The following is a 13048-nucleotide window of genomic DNA, read 5'->3' as shown; positions in this document are numbered from 1 at the left end:
ATGTGGCCGAACTCGTGTATACCTATCCATGCTCGCCGCAGGAATTCAGCGGTTCGAGAAACCAATCGCTGATTCCGAGGACGCTGATTCGATTACGGCCGTGGTTGCCGGGTTTCGATAGTGGCGGAACGAAAGCTGCTCGTGTAGTTTGCGATATCAATGCACGTGAAAGAAACCAGCGTGGTTAGAATTTACCGCGCCCTGCACTATGACTTCCCTGATAGCCGACGTTGCTTTAGAACGTTAAACCTGAGAAACCTAAACCTGAACGTTTTGGAGACGTAACCGTCGTTTTTAGCAATTTTTCCATGTCGTGCTCTAAAGCACCTTCGCATTCAGGGAATGTTTAGTATTTCTTGAATAAATATCGGCTTCCTCTCCTTTTCTAGTGAAGTATTGCGTAGCTATGTATTGTTGCATGTGTTCATACAGAAAATGGAAATTACTAAGCGCACGCGCATTTATAAATGCATGGACTAAATGCACACAAAAGCTACGAGTATTCAGCTAGCTACCAAATGTCCAGGGCAAGTTTCTGTGATTAAGCAGCAGCAATCTTCCATGCAGCCTAGAGTAACGTAGTGGGCGATTTCAGCTTTAAAGAGTAATGGATTCAAAGGGGTCGAGGCTGTTAATTCTGAAAGGGATACCAGAAATCAAATCAACAAAGTTGTCGGCGCACTAGCCATTGCTTCCGCGAGCCGAAATAATCCTCTAAATTCTGCTGTTGACATTTACCAGAAGTTGACTCTAATGTCCGCCTCAAGGGCGGCTCCGTGGACTTCAAGACGTCGTCTGAGTTCCGCTCGGCTTCTCAGACACTGTTCAATTTAGAAGAATTGGACTTCCAAGAAGTGCCAAAAGGAATACTTAGAGTTGAAAATGCAAAAGGGGGCAGGTTAATCTTGTTAAAGAAATTAAAATTTAGTCCGTCTAGGGAACGGTGGGATTCGACATATAGGAATTTTTCGAGAATTAACCAAGCATCATGTTTTGTTTCGCATTACAATCATGAAGCCCGTTATGGTTCCCAGAAGATCAAAACGTATTCAAGGATGAGGAAGGACATTTTTTGTTCAACTCATCACTAATCAAACTCGTACTGAGCAAATAGTATCTGAGATCACTTTGCGCTTAATCGAGGTACAATGGCTGTAGTCACAGCAGCCTCTGGATATCCATGTGCATCTACTAGGTGCGGGAGTGGCACATGTACACATACTCGTGGTTTACTAACAGGACACTTATCAAGCTCAAGCACGTGATGACGAACTTGAACACGTGATCAGCAATGTGAATGTAAGTGCCGCTCCTCGTCTGAGCGACGCACACGTCTTCTGAATGAATACAGAAAGCATGGCGCCTGGAGGACCTTAAAATGTGTGGCTACCGGGAATATAGAATCCATTGATGTGAAGCTGGCCTGCTCGACAATGAGGCGAATAATTGTGCCTAGAGGACCTTACGCTGAGGTCACTGACTAAAAGGTTCAGCCTCTTCGTCTCCAGCGCTCGTGCGGTCGTTATGAACCTGCTTTTCGTGGAAACATGGCAAATAACTGCGTCTACATGATGTAGCCAAGCACACGTACATACCTGTAAGGCTGCAGTGCTTGCCGCTCACAGCACCGGTGCCACTTGCTGCTTTAAAGCGCGCTCGTCGACGATCCCGTGCCCAATTTTGGGGTCTAGTGGCGTGGACGCGGTGTCTTCGCCGTGTACCGATGGCGTCAGCGGCGCGGGCTCGGGTCCCGACGTTCTTAATCGACGCTGCGCTGCCGCCACGCGCTGACGGTGGTGCGGCGCCCCCAGCAAAAGCGCGGCGATACTACGTTGTCTTTGTCTTCTTTGTGGAATGAATGGCGAATGGCCGCTGAGAAGAAGTAGTCCATTCAACCGCCAGATTAATGTGTGTTTTCAGGATAAGGGTACTGTTATACTGTAACAACCCCGGAACCGCGAAGACAACGACGCAGTGTCAAAGACAACGACTGTTGTCACTGCTGACACATGTACAGAGGTGTGAAGAAGAATCTAAATCTATTTTTATGTAGAAGCGGGTTCAGTCCCACAAACCTTTGTGAGGCTTGCGGTGAGATTGAAAATATTGAACCTTTGCTTCTCGCTTGCCGAAGAATTTCACATAAGCGAAAGGTACATTTAGAAATTCCAATAGCACAATTGGGATTTATAAATCTCAATTGTGCTATTGGAATTTCTAAATTTACCCGTTGCACGTTGTCGATCCCATTTCTACTCTCCTTCGGTGCGAGTGCAAATGGATTTGCGTTGCCTCAAATTTGTCAGTGTTTACATAACTACATCACAGGTACGTACAGATTCCCTTGCTAATTGTATTCCAAATTTACAATTTCAAATTTTCGCTCCGTATTTTTTCCTTGCATTACATTCTAGGATCTTAAACCTTAGGTTTTTGTCTAGTTCATAATTAGTTTAATATATTCATTCAGTATCTGTAGGACATTTGGCAGTCCACACTGAACTCTGGCCAATCCCCCTTCCTGGGTATGTGCCAACTATCAAGGTAGAAGAAGAAGAAGAAGAAACTGAGATTTGTTAGCGCTTATCTGTCTCGGTGATACAATTTTTTTTTTTTCACTTTTTGATGTTCTTCTTTTATTGGTTACTATTCCTATCATTTCATTTTCTTAATTATTTTGGCAATACTAATTTGTAATTAATAAGTAATATATGGAACAGTTAAAGTCGGCACCATGTATTCAATTCTTACACATGCTCTGAACTCTGGCCAATCCCCCACATCTGGTATGTGCCTTATGCACTGAGGCGAGAATAAGAAGAAACTGAACTTTGGTGTATTTCGTGGCATCTTCAAGTTATCATATTTTCGACGGTGCCGTACGGCATCGGCGACCGAGTTCAGGCTGTCATTGCTATCTGAAAAGTACAAGTGCACTCAGTAAACTATTTGAAGAAGGGGCGCACTTTTTCCTCGTCGGGAGTACGAGATAAGGTTATTTTGCAGAGTTTAAGTATTGCCTCGATGTACGGTGCGGAAGTCTGACCGTGATGCTGGGCCTGGTGATCTAGTGTTTTCTTGCTCCTCTTATTCGCAAAGGAACTACCAAATCATTCGGTATGTTCGCGCTCACAATGTGTGACCAGGATGTGAACGCATCTTCGGTTCTTTCATGCCAAACAATTCTCTTGGTGAACAGGGCTATATCACTGCAGCCGCAATAGATTCCGTTGGTCATATCTTTTGCTGGGCGATGAACAGCAACAAAGGTATAAAACTCTTCTTTTTAGTTTCTTGCATGATTACTTTACGTATAAAAGTGCACTTGACCATCATACCACAGGTTTGATGCTAGTTTGATAAATCGCTATGGCGAAAAATTTCTTAAAGGACTTATATTATAAAGCACAAACATGGACGCCAAAAGACTTGTAGTATGTCACAACACTTTTTAAAATAGACATTTATATTGCTTATCCGTCTCACAGGCGTATCTTACCTGATGGGCGCGACGAACGTTTCCATCGCCTATCGACCGAAGTGCAGCCATAGTGGGAAAAGGACTGATGGAACGTGCGCAGGAACAACCATGGGGTCATGGCACTGCAGAACAAATAAGAATAAAATATGCACATACAAACTTCACACGAGGGTAAAAGAAAACACAAAAAAGAAATAACACAAAAAAGAAATAACAAAAAAAAACGAAATTTATATTGAAACGATTCTCGTATACAACGAATTCGATGAGGAATATGTCTTTCAGAACACGTCACAAACAATAATCAAAAGAAAACTAACAAGTAAACGTCCTTGTCTACAATAATGCAGATATATACTGACAGTAACCAACCACTCCAAGTACAATGCAATAAATATTACAACAAATAATTATAATCATTGAACGCGGTAATACCCGATACAAAGACACAGTTGCAAAGGTTGGATATTAATAAAAACATTTAGAATCAATAAATGAGACAGCCAAACTTAAGCAAGAGAAAAAGCACTAGTGAAGTTAATACATTAGGTTTCAAAGTGAAATTTGTATGTGATAAAAAGAAGTGTTCTGAATACAACGCTACGAACATCCAATATAAACGAATAGAGCAAGTGCAGGAGAATAATTTGATGACAAAAAAAGTTCAACAACCGTTCGACTCTGTCCAGAAGGGCGTCGAAATACAAAAACGGAGAAAACTGAAAAGCTCTGAATTTCATCATTCTCCTTCACGGAACTCGCCGCAGAATGAACTATATAGCAGCTGAGGGCACATACTGTGGACATGAAGAATTTTGTACAAGAAAATTAACCTGCCTTGAGAGGACGGAAGTTAAGAGGAGGAAGAGGCAGTGGACTGCTCTGTGTGGAGCGAGAGCAGGCAGTTGTGCGAGAAGAACGGTATTGAAATATACATAAAAACATTTGCTGTACTATATCGACTTTGTCGCAGTTCGATTTGCAGGTGTAATCCCAAACAACAGACGCATACTGCAAAACCGGCAAGAGTATCAAAAAGTGTAGCTTTAAGAAAGAGAGTGGGGCACAGAACTCTCTCGGAAGCCTACAGATGAAATGGAGTGTGCGCATGGTCCGCCGAGCAATGCGTTTAGTATCAGAGGAGAAGCGTTGGATGTGGTCTAAAAGTACCCCGAGGTCCTTAATTTCATCAACCCTGGCCGACAGCATATACTTCACAGAATAAGGGTAGAGAATGCTGTGCGTTGTACGAGTAAAAGTTACAAACTTAGTTTTGGCAGAATTGAGAGTAAGCCCATTCTTCGAGCACCAATTAGAGAAAGCAGATATGTCCGATTGCAATAACAAGCGATCTTGAAAAAATTATTACCTTGAATATTTTTTACCATAACCAAAAAGAATAAACGAGAGGTTCTTGATCATGGAGGAAGTGTCATTAAAAAAGACAGAGAAAAGAAGTAGTCCCAATACAAAATCTTTAGGAACTGCAGCGGTTGCAGTATAAATGGGTGAGGTCTGTCCATTGATACTAACAAAGCAAGAGCGATCAAAGGGATAGCTATGTAGTAGGTTAGGAGGGCTACGAATGAGACTTCAGTACAGTAGAGCAGAAGAGCAGAAGCTTTTCGAGAGGTAATGAGTGACTAACAATGTCCAAAGCTTCACTAAAGTCACTGTATAAAGCATCACCTTGACCCCTAAGGTCTGCAGCAGAGGTATACGCCATAAGCCTGTCTAGGTTCGTTGAAGTAGAACGACTCGATATGAAGCCATACTGATTGGGTAGGAAGGCATGTTTCAGATTGAAGGAAGGTACGTTGTGCAAGGCTAATTCGAAAACCTTAGAGGTCACGCACAAAGCGAAATAGGACGATAATTGGAAACGTCATATTTGTTTCCTCATTTCGCGATATTAAAAACACGTGCCATTTTCACAAGCTTGCAAAGGCTTAAGATTTCAAACAGTTAATAAAAATTGTCGCTAAAAACGAGTAAGGGGATACAACTGAAGTCTTTTATTATGGCGGCTGGAATGTCGTCCGGTCTAGAGGACAACAACGATTTCAGACGCTTAATAAGGGGACAGGGTAGGCCCTATTTTTTTCATTCATTTTGCCCATCCTAGTGACCCTTTGTCTCGTGATCTGCTGGGGTTAGAGGATTCATATTAGTATTGTAAAACAGGTATTCGGCTCTGATATGTTTAGCGCCTAATGCTGAAGAGAATGACGACAACCATGGTCAACGCCTGACGGTCAGGAAAGACAACGACGACGACGCGCGCTCCGACGCTCGTGCGTGTGCTGACATAAGCTCTACGACTGATCGCCGAACGTTCCTTTGACTGTTCACGGCGTAGCGCCCTGTGCAAGGCCTTGTATTACAAGTGGTGGAGGTGACAGCAATCCCCTCAACCTGGAGCTTCGCAGCCGAGCGTCGCCTACCACTTCCACGATGCCTGAGACCGCCAACCAACCTCCAACCCCATCGCCTGTCATCTGTCCTAGCTCAGCGCGTCATCGTGACTCAGCCATCTTCAGCGGCACCGATGACACGAATGTACAAGACTGGTTGGCACCGTATGAACGCGTAAGTGCGTACAGCACGTGGGACGACACCGTGAAGCTCACAAACGTCTTTATTTGAGCGAAGTCGCCAACCTATGGTTTCACAACCATGAGAGTGACATCTCTACCTGGACGGCTCTCAAGACCAGTCTGACCGAAGTTTTTGGCTGTCCCGCTATACGTAAGCTTCGCGCCGAGCAATGCTTGCAAAGTCAGGCACAATAAACCGGCGAAAACTACACCAGTTTCATTGAAGATGTCGTCGACCTCTGCAAGCGCGTAAACCCTACCATGAGCGACACCGATAAGATCGGGCACATTATGATAACGCCTTCCAGATGCTCGTCGCCATTTTAATAAGCAATCTGAAATAGTGATACTGAACTAAGATTATTATTTTCTGAGCGTTGAATTTTTCGTTTCCATTTTTTACTAGGGCTACTAAATTTTAACGCCAAAATCTGCAGTAAGTAGCGTTTAAGTCAAAATTTCACCCATGAATGTTGATGATACTAGTTAAATTTTCTGGGATGTTAACTAAATAGTTCCAAACTTGTACCCTCCTGGCCCCTGCAGTTTCTGAAAAAAATGGGTCAAATGCAGCAAAATTTTGTGTTTTGAGATAATTGCCTTTGAAGTTATAGAAAGCGACTTATTACAGTATAGCAGTCTATAGTGGCATGCTAACAAATTTTTTTAATTAGCCACCATCCTGTTAGTCACCTCCATTATAATTACTTCCTTTCTGTGCTGGCTGCCTTGCCCTCCGGACCTCTTTAGCGACCGGTCGTGTAGCCCTCGGCAGGAAGCATAGTCGTCGTCAGTCAGCTTCGCATAAACAGGGGATTTTGAACCAACCTGAAGAAATTTCCGAATGACCTCAAATGTCAGCTAGAGCCATGTTGCTCGATATTTTTTGTTTGGATGTCTAGAAACGGTGCGCTGAGAACCACTTTACACATTGCTGGGAGAACGTGCAAGCAACTCCCTATAGGGCAGCGTCTTCAACGAGGCACAAATCCTCACCACATACTTTAGACGAACAGCTTTTTGCGGCGGCACACGAGAGTTAGTTAATGTCAATCAGGCCATTGTCACGGCCAAAATATTACCTTTATGGTCTTCGTACCGCCGAGCGTGAAAGCTTTGATGGAGACGCGCGCGGTGACCGCGGCGTCCGCCGCTGGATTGTGTTGCGGTGATTTGGTGTCATTGCTGATCAATTTATGCCGATTGCCGTGGAAGCGTTTTCTTCTAATTCACTCCTTTGTTTTCGTCATTACAAGTGCGCTAAATATCCAGCTTCAAAATAAATAAAAAATGTCGCTAAATAAAAAACACGCCGTAGCACGAGAGAGAAACCGCAAGTCGCGAGTAATCCGGCTGCGTCAAAATATTTATTTAGCTAAACAAAATACGCTAGGTAGTTTTTCACTGTTGCCAGGTGAGTGACAACGTAAACGAAACAGGCGCTGAAAAAGAAAACTTTTGCAGCTTAAGAGAAGCACATATCTCAAGCAGGTGTGAAAGGGGGACGGGGTTGGTTGCCGCTTAGGTTTCGAAAAAGGCCGATATCGGAATGAATATTACACGCGTGCGTAAAAGAAAGACTGGACTATGATAGCATAGAATAGGAGTTTTAAACTACACAATAAATATAGAAAAATTTATTTTTGGTTTTTGAAATTCTGCTACCTTGTTCCCTAGACTCACATTTATCGAGTTCTCGCCAAACAGAACGGAATTACGCGCACCAGATGGAAGGCAAGCGGAATCACATGGTGGAGTTTTGTGTGACAGCGGAAAAGTGCTGGGCGAAACTATCGGAAACATCCTGAATTTCAGATCCGTGAGAGTCAACTAAGATGGTAGGCTAACCACATTTATCACAACTCTTGCGCACGTATCGTCAGGACTCAGATGTACGATTCAAGGCACTCCTCTCTAAAGACTAAGTCAAGAATCATGATTCCGCTTACACAGGTGTGTGCTAAAGGAACGCAAGCGGTGAAACTCATCAGCCCCATATATCAAAACGTCTATCTATCTATCTATCTATCTATAGATAGATAGACAGACAGACAGACAGACAGACAGTCTGTCTGTCTGTCTGTCTGTCTGTCTGTCTGTCTGTCTGTCTGTCTGTCTGTCTGTCTGTCTGTCTGTCTGTCTGTCTGTCTATCTATCTATCTATCTATCTATCTATCTATCTATCTATCTATCTATCTATCTATCTATCCATCCATCCACCTATCCATCCATCCATCCATCCATCCATCCATTCATCTATCCATCCCATCCATCCTATCCATCCCGTTAATCCATCCGACCGTCCACCGTCCGTGCGTCCGTCTATCTATCTATCTATCTATCTATCTATCTATCTATCTATCTATCTATCTATCTATCTATCTATCTATCTATCTATCTATCTATCTATCTATCTATCTATCTATCTATCTATCTATCTATCTATCTATCTATCTATATATCTATCTATCTATCTATCTATCTATCTATCTATCTATCTATCTATCTATCTATCTATCTATCTATCTATCTATCTATCTATCTATCTATCCGTCCGTCCGTCCGTACGTCCCTCTGTCTGTCTGTCTGTCTGTCTGTCTGTCTGTCTGTCTGTCTGTCTGTCTGTCTGTCTGTCTGTCTGTCTGTCTGTCTGTCTGTCTGTCTGTCTGTCTGTCTGTCTGTCTGTCTGTCTGTCTGTCTGCGCAACTTGTTAACCGATAAAGATACATAGCATGAACAAAGACATTTAGTCCAATTCATGCTGCAGTCATATGCCGCGAGGAGCCCCGTACAATGTTGCGTAGCGATGAAGTGCGACAATGACACTTTTTTGTTTATTTGTTTGTATTTTTGTCCGCTCTTGTATTATAAATGGTCAGTTACATTCATTAAAAGGTTCGACAAGTTCGAACTTAGTATACTGTGAGTTCAGCGATGGCTACCAAAGGCTACTACATTTCCTTTTCCTCGTTCATCATGAAATATTCTCTTCCAAAAACTGACTTTTTTGGGTTGCCAGTTATTGCTGATAACTTATATAAATAATTTCCCAGTCTTATTTCGTTTCTCTGCACGTTCGGTATGCGTGGCTGTGGACGTGTCTACACTTGCGCTCAAGATCCTGTTTTCCTAGCCGCGATGTCAATTCCTCTTCAGCCATTGCACCTTTACGCCCAGGTTAATTGGCGGAAGATCTACACCTAAGCGTTACCTGTCTAGCAACGCGGAAAGCTTGAGAGCCACCGGCGTCACTGTCCGCGTTCGCCATCCAGGCGCATGTCTCCCAGCCAGTAAGGCTGTCCTTTTCAGCCGCGGCCGCGGTTAGAGGAACAACTCGCCATTAAAGCGATGGTCTGGCTTTCGAAGTAACTCTACGCATCGACAGGTGATCGCAAGTACACGCCCCCTCCTCTCGCATGCTGCTCCGGAAAAGCAATTCCCCGCTCATCTCGCCGTAAATCCGGCCCCCTGACTTTGGGCGACGCCAAAAGGCCAGCAGCGCCCGTGAGGCGAGAGAAAAATAGACAAACATCCACTCACGGCGTAGCCTGGAAGCGCCGCTTCAAAGAGCCGCGGCCGCGGTTACGGGCGAATCGTGTTCCGGCGAGACTCATTAGAGCCGCGGCCAGGTCGTCAAGCTAGCACTTGCCACCCCTTCAAGACCTCGAGGCCCTTAAATGCTACCGCCACTGGCACAGCCGCCGGACTCTCCCCGCTGTCTACGCTGCCTTTTTTTTTTTTTCCCTTGGATTCTTCTTAATCGTCCAGCCCCGGTCCTCTCTCACCCTGCCTTGCCCGCACGTACAGGCGCACATACGCACAGACACGGGCAGCAAACCGCGTGCCCGCAGCGTGCCCCCGCGAGCCCGGGCGCAAAAGACCCGCGGCCTTCCTCTGCAGCTGTCGCGAGAAGGAGCGAGCTCCCCCCTTTCCAACCGTTTGCGCGTCTCGTCACGAATGGCCATAAAAACGGCCTCGCAGCACCCTCGGCGTCGTCAGACGGGGTAAACGCTCACACAATCAGAGCGCGGCGCCGAGCCTGCCAAAATCGGGACGTAGCAGTCGCGGGCGAGCACAGGTGAGTTGTGACTCGCGCTAAGAACAAGAGAGGACGCTCCGACTAGCTACCCTTCCCCCCGCCCCTTTACCCCACCGGCAGAGAGTGTGGGAGCGACCACTGCAATGGCGGATTACGGGGCACGCATAGCGTATGGACTCCCTCGCGAGCTTAAACCTGTGGAATGGCTCGTCACGTGATATCCCCTCCCCCATCAGTCCATTCAGCCGAGAGCTTCGACAACACAGATCGCTGCAATGTAGGAGCTAACTTCACTCGATGCAATCGTTCATAACAGTCTCCTGCGGGCAGTAAACGACTGCACTTCCCTTTAACGCAGGTGAGGAAGGACTTCCAGCGATACGGCGCGTGAATTCGCGGTTATCGTAGACGTACATCGTGCATGAGTATTCTAGCGCGAGACAACTTGCAGTAGGCGCCGTTACAGGCCCAAGCTGTGACGTGACACCACAATTTCAAGAAACGCAAGTATGCGGCTTGTAGAGACAACCTTTTATACCGAAACTCAGTCATTTCAGCCATAGAAATTGACGCCTGTGATAATCATGTGATCGTTTAATGTCAGCTAAGTGCAATTTGGCTAATATCTTGTTCCATGAATGGACTGTATCGGTAATCTCTACTGTATGCTCAAACCTCTAGAATCCGCATTTTTGCTCTAGAGATTTTTTTAGCGGCGTAAGAAGAATAAGGACGAGAAGGCACTTCGTGTCACTCCTAGCGGGCACAAAGCTACATTAGTGTGTTTCTTCCAATATGGTTCCATATTTCTACCTGGTGTGTCTTGTCTGAATATTTTCCAACTATTTTAGTATTATACAAGGCCACTTACTACAAACATGCATAGCTGTGCGAGTTGGGTTTCTGTCTGATTCCTTAAGACGTTTACTTAAAGTCGAAAAACTTAATTGTGAAGAAGGGCAAAATATTTTATGCGCAGGTCTGCTGTAAAACTAACTTAATATGCGGCTATTTGTCCGACAGTTGAGGCTTTCATAAGTTCAGAAGTGCGTCTTGAAAATTCAACCGGTTTCAAACCGGAACGTGTGCGGTAAGAGCGAAAAAAGAGCCTTCACAACATATTGTGAAAGTGTATTTCTTTTTATATATACAGGGGGATGAAATTTAGGGCAGCTCTTTCTGCTTCAATGCAATGTCTTCCGTCTCTTCTGAACGACGCACAAAACAATATTCACGGGGTTTTACACTCATGATCCCAGTAATTTCAGCAAAGAATGCGGGTGATGACATTTTCGGGAATGAGTGTTGAACCCGAAAAGGGCGTTTTACTAGCACTGCTTATTTTACATTACAATAGGGCGCACCTTTAGACCACCTACCAAGATATGGCCAGCGATTCTGTAACGTCCTCGCGAACAGTTCCAACCGTCAGCCGCTTTTGTAAGAGGCGGAGAGATAGTCTGGAGATTGTGAGGAGCTTTCGTCTCCTCCTATAATTCCTCGAGGCTAAACTAGAGCACTCAGTTCTCGCAGACGCAACAAAAATGTGAACACATTTTTCCCCGCAGAAGAGTGCTTATTTATGAATGAGCACAAGTGAATTCCAACCGTTACATTTATATGCAAATGAAAGACTGCCGAGTGCCCGCGAATGAAAACAAGAAAAAATGTAGAGCTAGCAGTTACTCGCACCGTCGCATTTTTTACAAAAGAACGACAATCAGAAACTTAGTCGAAGCAATACTTAAATCCTACAGCTCGCCAGAAAGTGCGTCCGAAACGCACAGCTCCCGAGAAGAAGTCTCTGAGCCCGTGGAAGCCTCATTGACCGAGTTCCGCTCTTTTTCCGTTCAGGTGCGCCGTGTTCTCTAAACGTACCGACAAACCAGAGCGAAACGGTGAGGGAAACGAAGTGGTAGAGAGAGAGAGAAAGAGAGAGAGTGCAAGGGAGAGAAAGAGCATTCGTGCCTGGGGGAAAGAAAAGGCTAAGCGCGCCCAAAGATCCGACGCGACGAGCAAACCTGGCCCGTTTAATTGCATTGCCAACAGATGCCACATGCTTTCCCCAGAAGCGCGAACAAATGGTGTTCGCGGGCAAGCCGGAGCAAAAGCTTGACAGGGGAAATGCGAAAGCAAAAACTAAAATGCGCGCCTAAAGCTAAAATAAAAGGAGGAGCAGCAGAAGCGAGAAAATGAGGCTCAAAGGAGAAGGGAAGCGGGGATTTTCTTTCACGACGCCTACGTACAAAACCGCGGCTCACGGAGAGGGTAACGGGCGACGCGGGGAGTGTCGTAGATCTGTCGCACGACAGCGCTTGCATGCCCACCGCTGTCCGCAAGGGACCCGAGTGGGAAGTGTACGCAGCGCGCGCACAGCGACCGGCCTGCAGAAGCAGCGTGGCGCGGAGCGGGCGGCGGCCTCAGCGCACCTGGCAGCAGCCCGGCGTGCACAAGTGTCATTCAAATTCGGTGCCGCTCAGCGCGCGCTTGTGCGCTCTCACAGGCCCTGTTCATTGATTAGGGTCCCAGGAGGGAGAGAGGGAAGCTGTGTGCCTGCCTCTGTGACATTATTATCGGCGGCGTGTAGCTGCCGAGCGACATCACGAAAACGCACGCCTGTCTACCCGAGCATCGGCGCTCCTGGAAAGCGGGCTTACCTCCTACGCTTTCTCATTTTGTTCATTTTTCTGTTTCCTTGGTGTGCTACAAGAAAACGCGCCTTCCGTTTCGCAGAAGGACATGGCCGTCGCCCTGCGGACTCTGGCGGTGATCGCCGTCGCGCTGCTCGGTGAGTCCTGGATGCCACCGCATGCTATCTAATACGTTGTGGTAACGAAGGGTCGCCCATGGAAGTGGTCGTTCAACAAATGCAGGCCTTGGAAGGCTGATGCCTTGCATTACCAATGGCATGGTAATGCGCACTTTCGTCAA

General features: G+C 45.8%; 1 protein-coding gene across 1 annotated transcript in view; it reads left to right on the top strand.

The window, feature by feature from the left end:
- Window positions 1–13048, top strand: part of LOC146191482 (uncharacterized) — a 47265-nt gene that overhangs the window by 325 nt on the left and 33892 nt on the right. The window contains exons 2-3 of the mRNA XM_084600336.1: window positions 1240–1299; window positions 12851–12905. Of these exons, the coding sequence (XP_084456462.1) occupies window positions 1240–1299; window positions 12851–12905 (115 nt within the window). The remainder of the gene's footprint in view (window positions 1–1239; window positions 1300–12850; window positions 12906–13048) is intronic.

Source organism: Amblyomma maculatum, chromosome 4 (assembly GCF_055883805.1).
Source record: "Amblyomma maculatum isolate TAMU_Amacu chromosome 4, ASM5588380v1, whole genome shotgun sequence".
In the NCBI taxonomy this organism is placed as follows: domain Eukaryota; kingdom Metazoa; phylum Arthropoda; class Arachnida; order Ixodida; family Ixodidae; genus Amblyomma; species Amblyomma maculatum.
The sequence above is the reverse complement of the archived record's forward strand: the minus strand, read 5'-3'. Positions and strand labels throughout refer to the sequence as shown.